Raw genomic sequence first — 18,168 nt, forward strand, 5'->3', positions numbered from 1 at the left:
AACAAGAAATTATGTCTGTCTATAGAATTGAAGAGAAAGTATCAGCACAAAAAAACAAAGCATCTTAAAACAATTTACATTCAAAGAAATGTTTAACAAAGTAAACAAATAATTATTAAGCCTTTTTTTTTTTTTTTTTTTTGTAAATTTTGATACCCTTTAGATCATAAATACTTAATTTTTTCATAAATCACTATTTCATATTTTTAATTTTATAATTTCTACATGCCATCTTACTAGATTTAAACCGATATATCCAGAAAAATTCCTAATCCGGAATTGCTGAAGTCCCAACAAGTCCGGATCTCAGACTTTGTACTTTGTATGCATTTTTGATATAAAAAAAAAAAAATGAATGCCTATTATATTCAATCTTCGAACATTTTGTATTTCTAGATACACATGAACATGTGTAAATTTTATGTACATCAGATCCAATTTCAGGATCCTAATTTCAACTGTTAAATCTTCACAAGGACAAACTATCAAACTAGCCAATGCAATAAATTACACTGATAAATTAGGTAGTGTTTTAGGCAAAGTTTGAAATACTGCATTTGCTACATTCAACTCTGTTTCGTCAAAAAATTGTGGCTTCCAAATTATGTGAAAAATATCCCTTATCTTGATGAAGCAGACTCTTTTCAAAATGAAAAAGAGTTAATGGTAAGTCAGGCAGTTTTATTCAAGTGCGTTCCAATAGCTGCAGTGGGCGCTAAGAGAAGCTTATCGTGCTAACTTACATATGGATGACAGAAAATTTTTCGCTTTCAGAAACATCAAGAAGCACTTAATATTCAGTGCAATTGTAATATATTTGTGCAAGACATAATTTGAAAAAAAAAAAAAAAATCAAGTAAGAGATGTGTAATATTTCAGATTTTTATCCAGTTGCCAATCCTTGTCAACTGTGTCTCTTTTATGCTATTATTTTATTTTTTTTTATTTTTATTTTTTGCAGAGATTTAAAAAAATTTTTAAGGAATTTTTTCCATTTTAAGGGGTATTTTTAGTGAATTTTAAGGTCATCAAAATTCGAGCCCTGCTAACTTAGAAATATATGAATAAGTTTTTTCTGCATTTATCACACATAATTTATAGTGAAATTATCAAACCTTAAAGATACAGAAGGACCCATGCAATGTTTCATCACGAAAGTTTTCAGATTTTGAGCTAAAAACGCCCTAAATGGCTGAAGCTTTGTAAAACGAACACACTGCAAATGAAGATGTTGCAAATGAGGCATGGCTGTCAGTTCTGGAACCTCAACTCCTAAAATAAAGAAGTATCTGTATTTTATAACAACGTACAAAAATGAAAATGAATTCTGAAATTACAATCAGTTTATTATAAGCACAATAAATTAATTAACAGAAAATGAAAACACTTTTGAAATTGAAAAATTCAAATCCCTTAATTCACATATATCAACAACACATGTTAATAATTTATTACAGCACAATATTTTAATCAACTCTAATTACCTAATCAATTATATTTTAGTTAAACATGATTTCCCTTTGACATTTTAAAATTATGTTTTTTATAGTTATATTTGAAAATATAACTATGCCTTATACATAATATTTTTCAAGATCATGATAAAAATGCGTAAGCTAAATAATAATGCATGTGAAGGAGATACAGAGAAGAGAAAAATTTTTTAAATTCTTGTGAAGAATTCAAATACACAATTTTAAGAATTGAATACTTAATCATGCATTAATAAGTGTCCTTGTTTACATTAGCTAATACATCATTCTTCATCAGTGCATATTTTTATGTTTCCGCTTCAAATCTTGAACGGTTGATACTGCAACTATGAAATGAAGCACAGAATGATATTTAGCTAAAAAAGAGTGGTGCCTATGATAAATATATGATTAATACCTATCATGAATAAATGATGAGCAATAATCTGTGCTGATGAAGATCTCTCATTACTTCACATTAAAAAAGCCCCCACCCCCCCAAAAAATTAATTTATTCTGTTTGAATTCAAAATAAATAGTGTTAGATAAATCTTTTATTAATTAAAATAATGCTGCAGATTTTAATAAAAAGAATGTAATTTAAAATTACATTTTTTAGGTTCATTAATAAAATAAAATTAAACTGAATGTTATAGGGTTCTATTTATTTTTTCTAATAGTTATTTTATTTTGTGAATCTTTCCTGAATTCTATTATTCTCTTCATGTTCCCTTGCCAGGATGAAAATGAGTTAGGGTGAAAGAGAATATTTTAACTGTTCGAGCGAAAAGGTTACACAGGGCGTGATTTTGCTATTGTGAGTGCATGTTGCTAGTTTCCACCATCTGTTAACCTTAATATCAGGTACGTTTTCTTGCCAAGTTATTATCCAGCTGGTGCAGTTTTTCTGAGTCCACCTGTTAACTTAAACTGAATTGTTTAGTCTCATATTACTCTTTACCTTTAACCCTCTCATTATGGATGGAAAATTCCATATAGAAGAGTGGCTTTCTTATTCATTACACATAAATATTTTTGCCAGCTTGTATCTGATTTTGGGTTGAACGTATATTGGAACAAAAGGAATCAAAGAGTTAGAGAGTCATTTTTTAATTATAATCAAGAAAATACTATTTATTCATGACATTTTAAGGAAGTGTAAAATTTTAGGGCAAAAAACATCAGGATCACAAGGTTAAAGTTAGTGTTACATTATCTTTTAAGTTCTCACTGCAAGCGGTTGGTGTTTTGTGTAAGCACGTAAGTCCATACCTTCTGTTAAATATTTTGTTTTCAGTAAAAGGATCTTTTACACTTTTCCCCTGAATGTTTGATCTTCAAGCCTGTGCAAGAATTTGCAAGGATTACACTTAGGTAGATCTAGTTACATTTTATGCTAGCTAAGAACACTAGATCTTACATGATACAAGACTGTTGGTTACCAGTTAGTTACCTAGTGGTTAACAGTTGGCCTAGCACCAGCCGAATGATAAAGTCGCTGAGCCCTGGTAGTTCAACCTGGGTTTGGTTCCAGGCGAATAAGTTGGCTGCATGAGCATTTTCATAGTTTTCCTATGTGTAATGTGAATATGAGCCAGGTTGCTTTGAGAAAATCTTTCATGAAGGCAACCCTCCCTTTAGACAAATAGCCCTCACATGCTTTGTCATAACCAAATAAACTAAGCCAAATTGGTTGAGAGTTACTTTCAATAACTAGGTCATTAGCATACAGCAATGAGACTAAATTTAGAGAGAATTTTGAATTAAATAAACCCAAAGTATATAAGTGCAAATCAAGGTTGTTGGTTGCTGATAACTTACAGTATTAGGGATCACTGGAGAATAACCCATATTTCACAAGTGTAGACTAATAAAGTAAATAGACACATTTTTAAATTAAAATGAAGAGTACCTGCTCCTATCAAGGGTATTATTCATCTACAGGTTGACAGCCATTTATGTTCAAATTATAGAGAGTAGTGTGCTAGAGAGAATTGCATTTCAGCTTCACTGATATCTGTGATGTTATTATTCATAGAAATATTGTTATAGAGAATGTGGGTGAAGTTATTCCAGTTTATTTTGCTATGTAACAGTAGTAATCCACAGCGAAGTCCACATAGCGTAAATCTGATGGGAAGATGATCAGAAGTGAGTTTGTTATCTACACTAAGATAAGGTACTTTCTTAATTTTAGAGGTAATTATTATATCCAAGACATCAGGATTAAAGAGTGAGTTGCTAGGGCAGTGAGTAGGCTCCGTAGGAGCATGAATTCTGATATTATTAAATAAGCTGTAATTAAACAAGTTAATTCCATTCTGATTTGTTCTCCTGGAGTGCCAAGAAGTATGTTTACAGTTAAAATCCCCGGCTATAATTGTGGGGTAGCCTAAGTTTAATATTATATCTAGATCTTGAGTATTAAGCTGCGTTTGCAGTGGTTTGTAAGCAGAAACCAAAAGATAATTCAAGTTGTTGCTGGGGAAGATACAAGCAACTGCTTCAATGCTGGATAGTGAAGGAAGAGCTAATTTATAGCTTTTTAGGCTGCGTTTAATAATTATAGCAGTTCCACCACCTCTGTTATGTAATCTGTCTGAGCGATATATATCGAAATTGGAAATTTTCAGACTTTCCGTGCTTCCAAGATGTGTTTCATTAAGCAATATAATGTCCAAATTGTTAGTTTTGATATAGTGCTTGAGATCAAGGAGTTGTGTAGATATGGCATTGCAATTATGAAACATTAATTTAGCATAATTTATATGCTGTAAATTTTGTTGTGGATTAGAATAAGTTTTAAAAGACATTATCGTTTTTGATAAAGGTCTTTACAACATCCATAGCGATGTTAATTTTGCGAGCTGGGTCGCTAGTACTCCTGCATCTGATGTAGATTTGAAACAGACATTTTATTAATTCGGTAAACTTTTCAAAATCATCCTCTTGAAGGATTTCTTTCCCACTTATATTTGAAGTACTTTTCATACGAGAATTATTTGAATTTTTTTAAGGTGCTGCGGCAGCAGCTGCATATGATTGGCTGTTAGCCATGGTTGAATTATTTTCTGATTGGATGTGAGAAGCCAAACTTTCCGAGTTTTCTTTTCCTGTTGCAGGGGACTTTGTTATTTTACTAGAAGGTTTGCGGATAGATGCCTCTTCATTTCCCAGTCTCTTGGGACATTCAACACTGCAGGCTGGATGTGGCCCTTTGCAGAGTATACAAGTAGCAGCTATGCTTTTATCATTTTTAATAGGACTATAGTTTTATGAGAATCTAAACATATAACACAATACAGGGGGTTTGCGGCAGGCTCTCTGAGTATGGCCGTATCTCTGGCAGTTGAAGCACTGCGTGGGGCCCGGCCTGCTCTTATAAGATACAATTCGCACACACATGTCTAAGATTTTGCATATTTTCCATATACTTTTTCTTGCATCAGTATGTGGAACTTCAATGTAAAAGATGGGTAGATTTACCAAAACACCATCTCGCATTCTTTGTACTTGCTTGCAGTACAGGAATATTCTGAAGCTCTAAGTCTTCCTTTACTTCAACTGCAGTGAAATCAGATGATAAGCCGTTTATAACTATTCTAAGACATTTGTCCAAATTTAGAAGATAGGTATGAAATGGAATTGCTTCCGTTTGAAGCTTATCTTGCAGTTTTCCATAATCATCTACATCAAATACTTTAATTTTTGAGGTTTTCGCCCTCAACCTTCAATTCTATCTTTCAATTTTTTAATTTTCTTTTATCTCTTTTCTCAGATCCTTCCAATTAATGTTAGAATGAGTGACTACTAAGGGAGGAATTTTCCCTGCATACTTTTTTGGTTGTTGGAAGGGAGTCATGTTCTTAGACACAGAATCATCTTCCTCCATGTTATTATCCGAGTTATTTTTTGAGTTTTCTCTTTTGACAGGGAATTGAATTTACTGCTTGTTTTAAGAGAGGGATCATCATCTCCTGATGAGTTATTATTTTTCCTTAGTCATTTGTGAGGGGCTTGAAGCCAATCTGATTTGTCTGAATCAGTGTTAGGTTTATTTTGAGAAATGGTTATGCTTTCGACTTTATGCATAATCCATTCAGTGTTAGGGTTCGATAAAACAGAGTTGTAATAATCATTAAGTCTTAATGAGTGAAGCATTTTTTCTTGTTCCTCTGCAGGAACTATATTATTTCGCTCAATAATTTGCTGATTTAAGACAGCAATATCTTTTTCAAGTGATAACGCTTTATGCATTATCCTAAGTGGAACATCCGAATTCTTTTCCATACTGTCAGCCAAGAGTCAGTTGTAAAGATAATCAAGAATCCATAGATTGTAAATGCCCTTTCAGCTAGAGTATAACAATAAGAAGGAAAAGAACATACTCACTCAATATTCAAGTAGAACAGCAAAATTTCATGAGCGGAGGGGGAAAAATGTCTTATCAGCTTAATGCGCAGTTAAAACTGTCCTGAAGAGATTCATCCACTTAAGTATGCACGTCACTTACCTTTAAATTTACATTCTGGCAAGAAAATGTGAGAGGAAGTTGAGTAAAGGTATCAAAGTTGAGTAAAGTTCAGTAAAGGTATCAAACTTAAAATGCCGATGTATTCTGAAACTTAATCCTATTTTATTTGTTTATATTTTCTTTATGTTATCTTTGATTGGTTGTTTATTGTGTCTTGTTTGTGATTCGTTACACCATTATCTGCTGTAAACTCATACAGTACAAAGTCCGAAATCCGGACTGGTTGGGACTTCGGCGATTCCGGATTTGGAATTTTTACGGGTGATAGATCATCAATTTAAATCTGGTAAGATAGCATGCAGAAATTATACAATTAAAAATATGAAATCGTAATTTATGAAATAAAGAACAGCTTTGATCTAAAGGGTATCAAAATTTACAAAACAAAAAGCTTAACATTTATTTGTTCACTTTATTAAACATGTCTTTCAATGTAAGTTGTTTAAGATGCTTCTACAAAAAATTCAAAAAGTTCCTTTTTCTTTTTTGTTGTGTCATATACAGTGGACTTTCCAATGCCATACTCCTTGCATAATTCTGAGACGGCCATGCTTTTATCCATTTTTTGCAGCAATTCTACTTTTTGTTTAACGGACATCGAAACAAGGTTTCACTTTGTAGATCCTTTAGCAATTCCAGAACTGGAAACTCTTTTCGACATAATCAAAAGTTCAAGCAGTTTTTAGAAAATTGCTGTAATAATAACAGTCTGCAAAAAATAATAAGCTGGATCAAATTAGAATACCAGGGAGCAGTGCAGTCTGCTAAATTAATACAAATGCCTTAGAATCAGTAAAGGTAATTTTAGCCTACCTTAACAGCGTCCGTTATACATTATGGCTGCGTATCACAAGATTGGCGATGAAAGCCAAATTGTTTCCCTAAATTTTGTCTTGCTCCTATTGCGTACTGAATAAGGCCTGAATTGTATTAGTTATTTACTATACCTACGTTTATCTCTTGTTCATGCTTCAAACTAATATGAGTCCTAAATAAATAAACTCCCACATATACTTTTTATCTAGGGCCGGTGCTCGATACTGCTTGGTGCAGTCTCTTCGGATCCTAAATTCTGCTACAAAGCACTTTCCCAAGTTTTCACCATGCCTAAATTTTGGATCCCAGTGCTTTCCCTAAATCATAAAAACTTCTCATCTCTTAATTTTGCCATTCGGTGCTTCCCCAAATTCCAAAAATTTCATCTTCCCTAAATTCTGTTGTCCAGTGCCAACATATTCTGCCGCCGCTTCTGGGTTTATGGTGAATAAGATATCAGTTATTCTTAATTAAAACAGCATAATAATAAATAAAAATAGCACTTTTGGCTTATGAGTTTCATTAACAAAATCTATTTTTAGCATATGAAAAGAAATTTTTGTTGAATTTTTCCTCGTCAACACTTCTTAGAGCATTTAAAAATCTACAATCATTGCCAAGTATAATGTTAGGATAAAAGGTTGCCATACTCTTGTTATTCAGTTACAAATATTAAAAAAGTTTAGACATCACAGCCTGAGTTATAACTGAAGCTGTCATGTATTGATAAACATGCAGTGATGAAAGCAAAATATAATAAATAATGACTCGCCAGGTCGGCGTCAGGGATATAAAATAGGTGAATGTTTCGGTTTGAGATGTATGACAAGTAGGTATCTAGCTACGGAGCCAAATTATTAATCTCACAAATTTATGCTTACATGATTGTTTTTCCATAACGAGGTATTTTATTTAGTGCCTAAGTGAAATTAAGAATCGGAATTTTTAAGTGAAAATCTCCACAGGTTTTATTATGGAAGAAAAAATCAAATACGCATGCGTAAAGCATTAATTTTGAAAAAAATGTTTACGTCTTTGAAGTCCGGATTTTAGATCATTCCGGATAATGGACGTCCGAATTTTGGACTTTGTACTGTATATAAAACCTCTGTAAACTTTTTCTTACTCTGTATGTTGCTCTGCGTGTTACTCGGCTTAATAAATGTTTGTTTTTCGAACCCACAACGTTTTAAATGTTCAACAGCAGAGCGTGGTTTGTCAAGAGTTGGAATTCGCTGACCATTTTTTTCATCTAACTTTCTATGTCAGTGCCATAATTTATCGTTGGTGTGATTTTGATTTTGTTTTGGTTTTTCGTGAATGATGGTTTTTTCAAGAGGAAGTGAAAAAGAAGTTTCTGGTGTTGTACCATTTGATAGTGTTAATAACTTTACTGTCTGATGTTGAAGTGTTCAAGCAGTATTTACAACAAAGGAATTGTATACGAGGCGTATTCGGAAACTATGTACCGTTTTGAAAAAAAAAATAGTAAAACAATTTTTTCGAATGCAATTTTATTTTTACATGAAAATACATGTCTTAAACTATTTTTCAACATAGTTTCTGCCAATGATCAAACACTTGTCATAGCAGGTGATCAGTTTTTGTATACCATCGTCAAAGAAACTTCCCACCATTTTCGATAACCACGATTCCACAGCATTTTTCGTGTCATCATCAGATCCAAAGCGCTTGCCACCAAGCTCGCGCTTCATGTGCAGGAACAAGTGATAGTCGGACGGCACCAAGTCCAGGCTGTACGGCGGGTGATCGAACTGCTCCCAATGGAACTGTCGAATTAACGATTGAGTGACACCAGCAGTATTGGGCCGAGCATTGTCATGGAGCAACACAATTCCTTTACTGAGAATTCCTCTTCGTTTGTTTTGAATGGCACGCCTTAGTTTTTTAAAGTATCACAATATCGTGCCGCATTAATGGTTTCACCTCTGGGAAGAAATTCAGTAAGCAAAACGCCTTTCCTATCCCAGAAAACAGTGCACATGATTTTTTGTGATGACATTGTCACTTTGAACTTTTGTTTTTTCGGAGAATGAGTGTGTCTCCACTCCATCGATTGTTTCGATTCTGGTGTGAAATGACACACCCAAGTTTCATCACCTGTCACAATTTCGTTTAAAAAGTTTTCTCCCTCATCACTGTACCGCGTGAGAAATGTCAGGGCACTACCAAGTCGCTTTGTTTCGTGAACATCAGTGAGCATTTTTGGAACCCATCGGGAACACAGTTTGCGATAATTCAAGCGGTCAGACACAATTTCGAACAAAACAGCACGTGAAATTTGTGGAAATGCCTCTGAAAGAGCTGTCATTGTGAAGCATCTGTTCTCATGAATTGCTTCATCAACTTTCCTTACCAAATCATCGGTGACAACAGAAGGCCGACCAATTCTGAGCCTCGGCGTGGACATTTGTTTGACCTGCATTAAACATTCTTACCCACTTTCTCACCATTCCATCACTTATCGCGTATTCACCGTAAACTTCTGTCACTTGACGATATATTTCGGTCGGTTTAACATTCCTTGCGTTCAAAAATTTAATCACAGCACGAATCTCACAGTCAGCGGGAGAACTAATTGTCTTAAACATTTTGAATGTGCACAGCAAACTGAAAACACAACATAGAGCAACCAAAATGGCGACAATTGAAAGTCAGTAAACAAGAAAGACTAGTGCAAATGCACGGGACGCCTACCACAGCGCTGCGACGGCACTAGAATGAAACGGTACTTAGTTTCTGAATACGCTACGGACATTTTTAGAAACAGAAACAACTGCGGACAGAATTGCAGACGTTTTGAAATCAAAAAAAACTTACGCCTTAATTCCTGTGCTTTTAAGTGATAATATTCTTGCATTTCTTCAAAGTGAAGACACGGCATGTTAAATATGGAAGAAACTGCAAGCTATGCTAAAGGAGCAGTGAGTCGGATTTTTAGGCGTAAACGTTTAGCTGTCATAAGAAAATCTAAAGCTGTGTCGAGACAACATATCAACAACGTAACGAACTTGGTTAGTAATCTACACATCTCTGGATCTGAAGTAAGTGACTTTGATGTTATTATTTACATTTTAATGTCACTGCCAAAGGAATATGAAAATGTTAAGGCTCACTAGAAAATCAACCAAGTGATAATTTGAGTTTGGATTTTGTTACAAACAGACTTATTGATTCTGAATCCCTTATGTTTGATTATAAAAATGAAAATAAGTATTCTACACCAAATATGGGCAATTCTGTTTTTATTAGTGCCCATAAAGAACTGTTTTATACTTATATTGCAAAAGAAAAGGACGTTTTGCTAAATTCTGTAGAAAAAAGAACTGCGTTTACCATAGATGTGGGAAAACTGGTCATTTCAAAAGTAAATGTTTTTATAATCCAGAAAAGTAATCAAATTCAAATAATAATAAGTATGCATCATCTGCAATATCTTCTATGGCTGGAAATCTTGTGCGTGATCAATTTATTATTGATTCTGGTGCAACTTCTCACAAGGAATGGCTTACCTCAATTCAGCCTAAGAGTGGAACTGTTAAATGCACGTCTAAATCGGTGGTTTTAGAAGTGGAAGGAATTGGTGACATTTACGGTAAAACTAAGAATGGTGTTGAAATAATGTTAAAAGATGTTCTTTAAGTTCCGAAATGAAACAGACAATTAATTTCTGTCAAAAATGTTGAAGCAGCAGGTTTGAGCATAATTTTTTTAAATGAAATAGTGTACATTGAAAACAAAAACGAATGTTTTAAATTTGGACATCTAGACAAAGGCGGACAATATTTTAGTGATTTTTCACCAAATCTATTTACAATTTTAGCAGCAGAGAATGATGATTTATGGCACAGAAAACTAGGACACTGTTGTGATAAAAAATTTAAACTAATGAATCTTCCTGCAGAAGAACCATTTTGTGAAGTATGCGTTTAAGCCAAACAAAGTGCATTGCCTATAGGAAAGGGTCCTCGCATAAAAGAATCCAAACCGTATATAACTATACACACTGATATATGTGGTCCAATAGAACCTTAAACACTCTATGGGGAAAAGTATTTCATGGCTATAATTGATGACTACTCGCCATTTATGGAAATAAGACTGCTCAAAAGAAAAAAGGGACATTGTTGATGAACTTAAACTGTTCTTTAAATCGAATCCAACTGTCACAAAACTGTGCTGTGACAATGCCAAAGAATAGTTCAGTGGAGATCTTTATGAAGTTGCTAAAAGAGCAGGTGTAAAAACAGATTCCGCACCTCCCTATAAACCTTTTCTAAATGGTGTTGCTGAAAGAGCAAATATAACTGTACTGGAAAAAGCTAGAGTAATGATACTTGAGGCAAATTTACCAAAATTCCTTTGGGTGAAGTGGTACTTACAGCTTTCAAATAGTTCAATTGACAATCCTGTACCTTTTTCTGAAGTATGGTGAAAATCCTGATTTGACAAACATGCATGTATTTGGCTGTGATGCTTATACTCTTGTGCCACCATCCCAAAGATAGAAACTAGATGAAAAATCTGTCAAAATGATATTAAAAGGTTATTCCACAATGGGATATCATTTAATGATTCCAGAAACAAGATGCATCATTGTTTCCAAAAATATTAAATTTAATGAAGAAAATAAGAAAGCAGAAAATCAAAAATACATTCCCAATAGTTCTGATTTAATTAAAAATGACAATGATGACATGAAAATTGAAAACAAATCAATTACAAACACTGATAATGGCGAATTAAATGCTGCAAATAAGGAGGAACAAAGAAAATCTATAAGAGAAAAGACACAACCAGGTATCCTAATCCTGAGACTTATCAAGTGATGTTTGCATAACAAGACACTCTGACATTTGAGGATATCATAAATCTACCAAAAGAACAATCAAAACTATGGAAGAGGAAACGAAATCTATGGAAGATAACAACATATGGGATCTACAAAGCCAGGCTTGTTGCTCATGGCTTCATGCATAAGGAAGGCATAGAGCAGCGGTTCTAAACCTTTTGACTAATGCGTACCACATAAACAAAAATTGAAAACCCTTAATACCACCACTACAAAGTACCACTGTTATCATTATTATCTACTGTTGTCTGGTGCATTCTGAAACTTAATCCTCTTTTATTTGTTTATATTTTCTTTATGTTATTTTTGATTGGTTGCTTATTGTGTCTTGTTTGTGATTCATTAAACTATGATCTGCTACAAAATTAAGAGGCTATCACTTCTAGGGACGCGCGCGGCTATGCGGGGCAATTCCGAGAAACTAAATTCTAGTAGCACTGCTTTAAGCGGGAGGCTTCCGAGAAATGTTTCGTCTAGCTAGAAGGAAGATGTTCCGGCTACGAGCAACATTTTAAAACTTTTCCGAAAATGTTCCGGCTGAAGACGTGTTCCTCGAACGTTTAACTAATCAGACGAAAGTTCTGCTTCTGAAGGATCACGGGTAACTTTCAATATGGCGATGGCTTTCACTGTGAAGTCATGGATGGTGGAAATAGAGGCTGATTTAATTATTGCTGTTTTGTTGTAATATAACTGCCTGAGTCATTTTTAAAATGTTTATATATTCATTAAATATATAATCTAAGGAAATTTCAGAGTTTACGACATTCTTGCAGTTCGGATTTGTTTACAAATTGTTCGCCGCCAAAAATTCGCCAAATTTGTCGTATTTCATGCTGATCGTGTATTATCACTGTTATATAATAGAATTTTATTTCTTAAATTTAAGTTGAATAATTTTTTTAAATCCGTTTGTATATGCACAGCTTTTCTCCTAATTGCTTATCTTTTAAATTGTTAATTGCATAATCAGTGACACATTTTAAAGAGCATAAAAGATGCATAAAAAAAGAAAAGCATAACTTATGTAATAATGAAAATTTGTCTATTATTTTCATGTTATTAATGAAATACTTTCTGGATTATAAATACATTAGAAACTATACTTTTATTGTAAATGCTACATATTGAAACATTGGAAATTTATGGATTTACTATTATGCATGATGAAAAACATTTGTATATACATTCATTAATATAAATCTAGACTTTACTAATAAATATATATTAACAACTTCTAAACCATCGCATCTCTCTATCTGTATGTAAATATATGACTTATGTGTATATATATATGTATGAATACAAAAATAAACATTGCCAAAAAGTTTATTTGAAATTACTTTTAATTCATATAACGATCATGTAATTGGCAGCACCTGTAGTCATCATTTCTTTGCAAATTATTATGGCTATGTAATAATCAATTGAAAAATAATTGATGAGCATTTGAGTACTAAAGAGTATGCACATTTTGTTATTGGGTTAATTCATAATTATATCATATGTATGATCTACGTAATATAAACATAACTAATAAATAATAAGAAATGTAACAGCTGTGTATTTATAACATTTGATTACTTAAAACAGTGCTCAACTGATTATCACCTTCATATCAGTTTACATAATGAATTATACTTTCCAATTAAGTGCACGGGCCTACTAGTGGCCGAAGCGTCGTTGAACACTGGTAGTTCTGTCTCAGGTTAGAATACTGTGAATGGGCTGGCTGCATGGGTGTTTTCTTGGTTTTCCCCATTTGTAACTGGTATATGAGCCAGTTTTAAAAAATCGTTTACAAAGGGATCCCTCCTGTTAGGCAGATATCCCTCAAGGCTTTGCTGTAATCACATAAAACAAACTCATGATGTGCACCACCTAATTTCTAGAGTTGGCATAATTAATGTGTTTTAGGTACATTACCGAGTGTTTTATGGGACAGTAAACAACTCACACACGTTTGATTGCTCATGAATACATACGCTTTATTTGATCTTCATTTTGCTGAATAGTATCTGCTGGCTGTGAGATGTAAATATCAGCCATATAGATTTTTGTCATAGAAGGTCTTTTTTTATTTTATTTATTTATTTATTTATTTTTTTGTCTCTTCTTTTTTTTTTTTTTTTTTTGTTTGTTTGTTTGAAAGGACAGAACAGTAATTATGAGCCATAAAGTTAGTCAAGAAAATGCTTTCACCAGGTCACAAATTTTCCAGTGAGCCATCAAATTTTCATTGGAATGCAGACAACAGAAAATATAAATAAGTAATGTCTGATATAAATAGACTTATCTAGCACACGTTTTAAACTATTCTTAGTGTATACAGAATTTGGCTATTACTGATGTAATTGATTGCTATAACCAGAAGCGTGTTTATCTGTTACTTGAAGTGCCAGAGTGGAGATCAAAGTGATTAACTAGATAGCAATCACCTTTCTATTATCTTCCATTACTTACTAGCAATAAAGTTTAAAACAAAAAGAGTGGGTAAAAGTACATTTTAGGGTACCCCTTGGCGAAACTTGGCGATTTTTGGTGGTACATGGATACCGAGTTTGTGCAATGCTTTGGCTTGTTATTTTGGCCTGTGTAGCGGCGATTTTTGGCCAAAAAAATTGCCGCAACGCAAGCCAAAATAACAAGTCAAAGAAAACAAAATGCTTTAAATAACAAGGTACTCAAGAAGCAATCTATCTCATGACTGGATAAAGACAGTCATGTCACTCAAAGGTTAAAATGTAATAATCTGTTTACGGTTTAAGGAACACAACAGTGATATTAGGCATCTACAGTCAGAAAATTACCTGAATATCAATTCTATTGAGCAAATGTGATTATATTTGTCTATTTTACAAAATGATTTAAGTAACTGGCATTAGTAGCATATGCTGTAATACAAAAGTAGGGAGGAGGGAAGACATCATAAAACATTTTACTATGGGTTTTCAGTTTTTAAAATTGGTCACTGGTTGAGATGCATATATTTTAAGCCCCAAATAATGCATTTATTTAAAGTAATATTGATTAAATGCTACAAAAACTAATATCAACTATCCAAAAATATTATAGATTTAAATTGTTAATTTTTAAATAAATTATTTAAATACAAAGCTTAATTTAAATTAATAAATTATAAAAAATAATTCATTAAAATTAGACCTTACCAATCAAATGCAGAGATGAAATTCTGGGATAAGGTTGTAATTTCAGTCTTTGAGATGCATGAGGAGGAAATACTCCATCTCTATTCCGGAAATTTCCAATGATTTCAAGCTGAGGAAGAACTTGCATTACTGCTTCAAGTAATTTCAAATCACATGTTTCTATCGCTTTCAAGTTGTAACACAGACATAATGCTTCAATAATTCCTGGTACAGTGAGTGCAGATCTTTTCCGCAACCGACGTCTTTCTACTTTTAATGGATGCAGTCCATATACTGTCTCTAAATGTGGACACTTTTTCAACAAAGAATGCATGTGATCATCAGTGATAGATGCAGGCATGTAGCCATATATTTTATCTTGGCAAAAATCAATACTTTTGCATAAACAAAGATGCATGCCTACTGCAGCTGACAACTTTTTGCATAATGTAGACAATGCTAGAACTTCTTTTAGAGGGAGATATTTTATAATTTGACACAATAACTCATGAGATAAGTCAGTTAAATTAGGTGAATCTTGTACTTGTAACATTTTTAATTTATTCATATAATGACACTTAAATATATCTAATTGCTCATAACTTCAAAAATTCCTTTGTATCAGAAACTAAGGATTAGTAAAAAAAAAATGCCAAAAGTTAACATTAGTCAATAAAAGATCAAAATATGTATTTATAGATAGTTCTACAGTGTAACTTGTAAAAACTACAATGTTCTAAACAATGGAAAGCTAGTCTAATAATGGTGATAATTTACTTCCGCGCTCTCTAACCATTTTTTGGCGAGTTTCCGGATCTGAAAGGAATAAAATATTCATTACTAATTAATTTTTAAATAAATACTTAATTAATAAAACACTGTTAAATTTAAGTAAAGATCATAGAACTGAAAAATATCTAAATACAGTCAAAAGTCGTTAATCCGGACTCGTCGGGACTTCGGCGATTCCGGATTATCGATTTTTCCGGATTATAGATCATCAGTTTAAATCTCGTAAGATGGCATGCAGAAATTCTAAAATTAAAAATATGAAATCTTAATTTATGAAATAAAGAACAGTTATAATCTAAAGGGTATCAAAATTTACAAAAAAGCTTAATATTTATTTGTTTACTTTATTAAACATTTCTTTCAATGTAAGTTATTTTAAGTTGCTTTGTTTTATGTGATAATACTTTCTCTTTAATTCTATAAACAGACACAATTTCTTGTTCAGTTACAAAGTTCCGCTGTTCAAATCCCGTTAATTGTTGTGCCGAGAATACCGACTAACTTGTCAATCGAAATTTTTTTGTTTTCACTAACCTCTCTGTCACATTCTTCATGTCTTTATCCATTTTTTGCAGCAATTCCACTTTTTGTTTGATGGACATCGAAACATACTTTCGTTTTGTACGATCCTTTGGAAGCTCCAGAATCGGGAAATTCTATTTGACATAATCGAAAGTTCAAGTTTACTTTTATAAAATTGCTCTTACAGTCTGCAAAAAAATAATAAGCCAGATCCAATTCAAAGATTAAGGAACAACGCAATCATCAACATTAACTGAAATAGATAATTAGATAATTTTAGATTATACCGTCCGTTATACATAAAACGCGCACGTGAAAACGTATTCTGCGCTTGTGCACACGCATATGCACAGTGGTAAAAGGTCTTGCGCACACGCTTAAACGCCTATGCGCATTTGTTGACGTGCCGCATGCGCAGAAAGTTTTTAGCTTTCAGGTCCGGATTATAGATCATTCCGGATTATGGGTGTCCGAATTAACGACTTTTGACTGTATAATATTTTAAAATATAATTTTTAAAGATGGTTGATAACCAGAATTCACTGAATTAAAAAAACCATTGATGTAAAATAAAGCAAATTTTCACATACCTATCAATCCTACCACATAAAATTACAGTTTAACCTTACTTCAAACAACATATACGTTTTGAAAACAAAATTGTATTTTGAATTAAAAGCATTTGTTAGTATCATTAAAACAGATAAACTTTAGACACGCTTAAAAAAATATTTCTGCTTGCAGAACAAGGTTAAATATTGTATAAATCTTAAAATATTTTGGTTCTAAACACATAATAACTAAACATTAGAAATTGTGCTCTTTTTTGTTATTTCAAATTTACCGGGTTTTATATTTTTTTCCCTGACCTTTTTTTTTTTTACCTTAAAACTCAATTAAAATATGTACTTGTAGGATTTAACAGAGTAAAAGAATTTAAAGTAAAATTTCTGTACAAATACAGTGTTTTGCAGCAAAATCACTAATGAGAACCAGTGGCGGCTAATGGCTAAAATTAGTGGGGATGCTGTTCCAAAAAAAATTTAACCTTTGTTTTAAAATTGTCTAAAAGGAAACAAACATTTATAAAAAGAAAATTTATTTTGAAACTTCATGAAATCTTTCAAGGAAAAAATTAAACATTTCTTAATTACTTTAACCAAAATTGTTACAGTTCAATGTTTGTCTATTCATTTAAAAATGAAATCCATTCTTCTTGTTTTAATTTGCATGAAAAGATCAATAATTTTCTCCTTGATCTCTGGATGACAACTGAGGAAATTTTTTGTTATAGTACACCATGCAAACGCATTTAGTCTTTCCAAATTCCTAGAAAAGTTTTCAATGTTGAAAAGCAGTGTTCTGCCTCTGATGTAGTCATGGGAATTCTCAAGAGAATTTTTATCAGTTTCGTAACTTCACTAAGAACATCTAGATTATTTTCGATGATAAATTTCTGTAGCTCAATTAATTTGCAGTATTCATGGATATCAGACCGACAAGAGAATACTTTTAGCTCAGTTTCAAGCTTTTTTTTTTTTTTTTTTCAATCATTGGATATGCTTCAGTGGTAAGTACTTTCTTCTGTAAAATGTTCTTTCCTAACTAGCAAAGCATTTCATTAAAACTAGCAAAGCATTTCTTGTTTAACAATTTAGCAGCTGCTAAGTGTTTAGTGGAAGAATGTGCATTATATCAATACATAGTACAAAGTCACATATTTCCTTAGCTTCTGCCATCAGTGTCTTTCAAATATTCTCACAGTAGTTTGAGTTTCTTAATTCTAAAATAGCAGTTTTGAAATTTGTTATATATTCGTTAACTTTAAACACACTAATTTCTCTGGATTGCATTTAGTTGTATATTATTTCAAAATGAGGCATCAGATAAAAAAGCTCTAACCAAAACTGGAAATTATCACCATTTAGATATTTTAAAATTCCTGTTGCTTTTGCAATAGGAACAATTGTTTCATTTGTTGTTGTTGCTTTGCATTTGATGTTGACTGAA

At 32.5% G+C, this 18,168-nt stretch overlaps 1 protein-coding gene across 1 annotated transcript in view; it reads right to left on the reverse strand.

Annotated features, from left to right (window-relative positions):
• LOC118193446 (uncharacterized) overlaps window positions 1-18,168 on the reverse strand; it is a 111,645-nt gene that overhangs the window by 81,459 nt on the left and 12,018 nt on the right. The window contains exons 2-3 of the mRNA XM_035364537.2: window positions 14,866-15,660; window positions 1,116-1,272 (exon numbers count right to left, since the gene is read on the reverse strand). Of these exons, the coding sequence (XP_035220428.1) occupies window positions 1,116-1,272; window positions 14,866-15,412 (704 nt within the window). The 5' untranslated portion in view covers window positions 15,413-15,660. The remainder of the gene's footprint in view (window positions 1-1,115; window positions 1,273-14,865; window positions 15,661-18,168) is intronic.

Source organism: Stegodyphus dumicola, chromosome 3, assembly GCF_044657685.1.
Source record: "Stegodyphus dumicola isolate Sdum_Otavi_A_Nest chromosome 3, ASM4465768v1".
NCBI lineage: Eukaryota > Metazoa > Arthropoda > Arachnida > Araneae > Eresidae > Stegodyphus > Stegodyphus dumicola.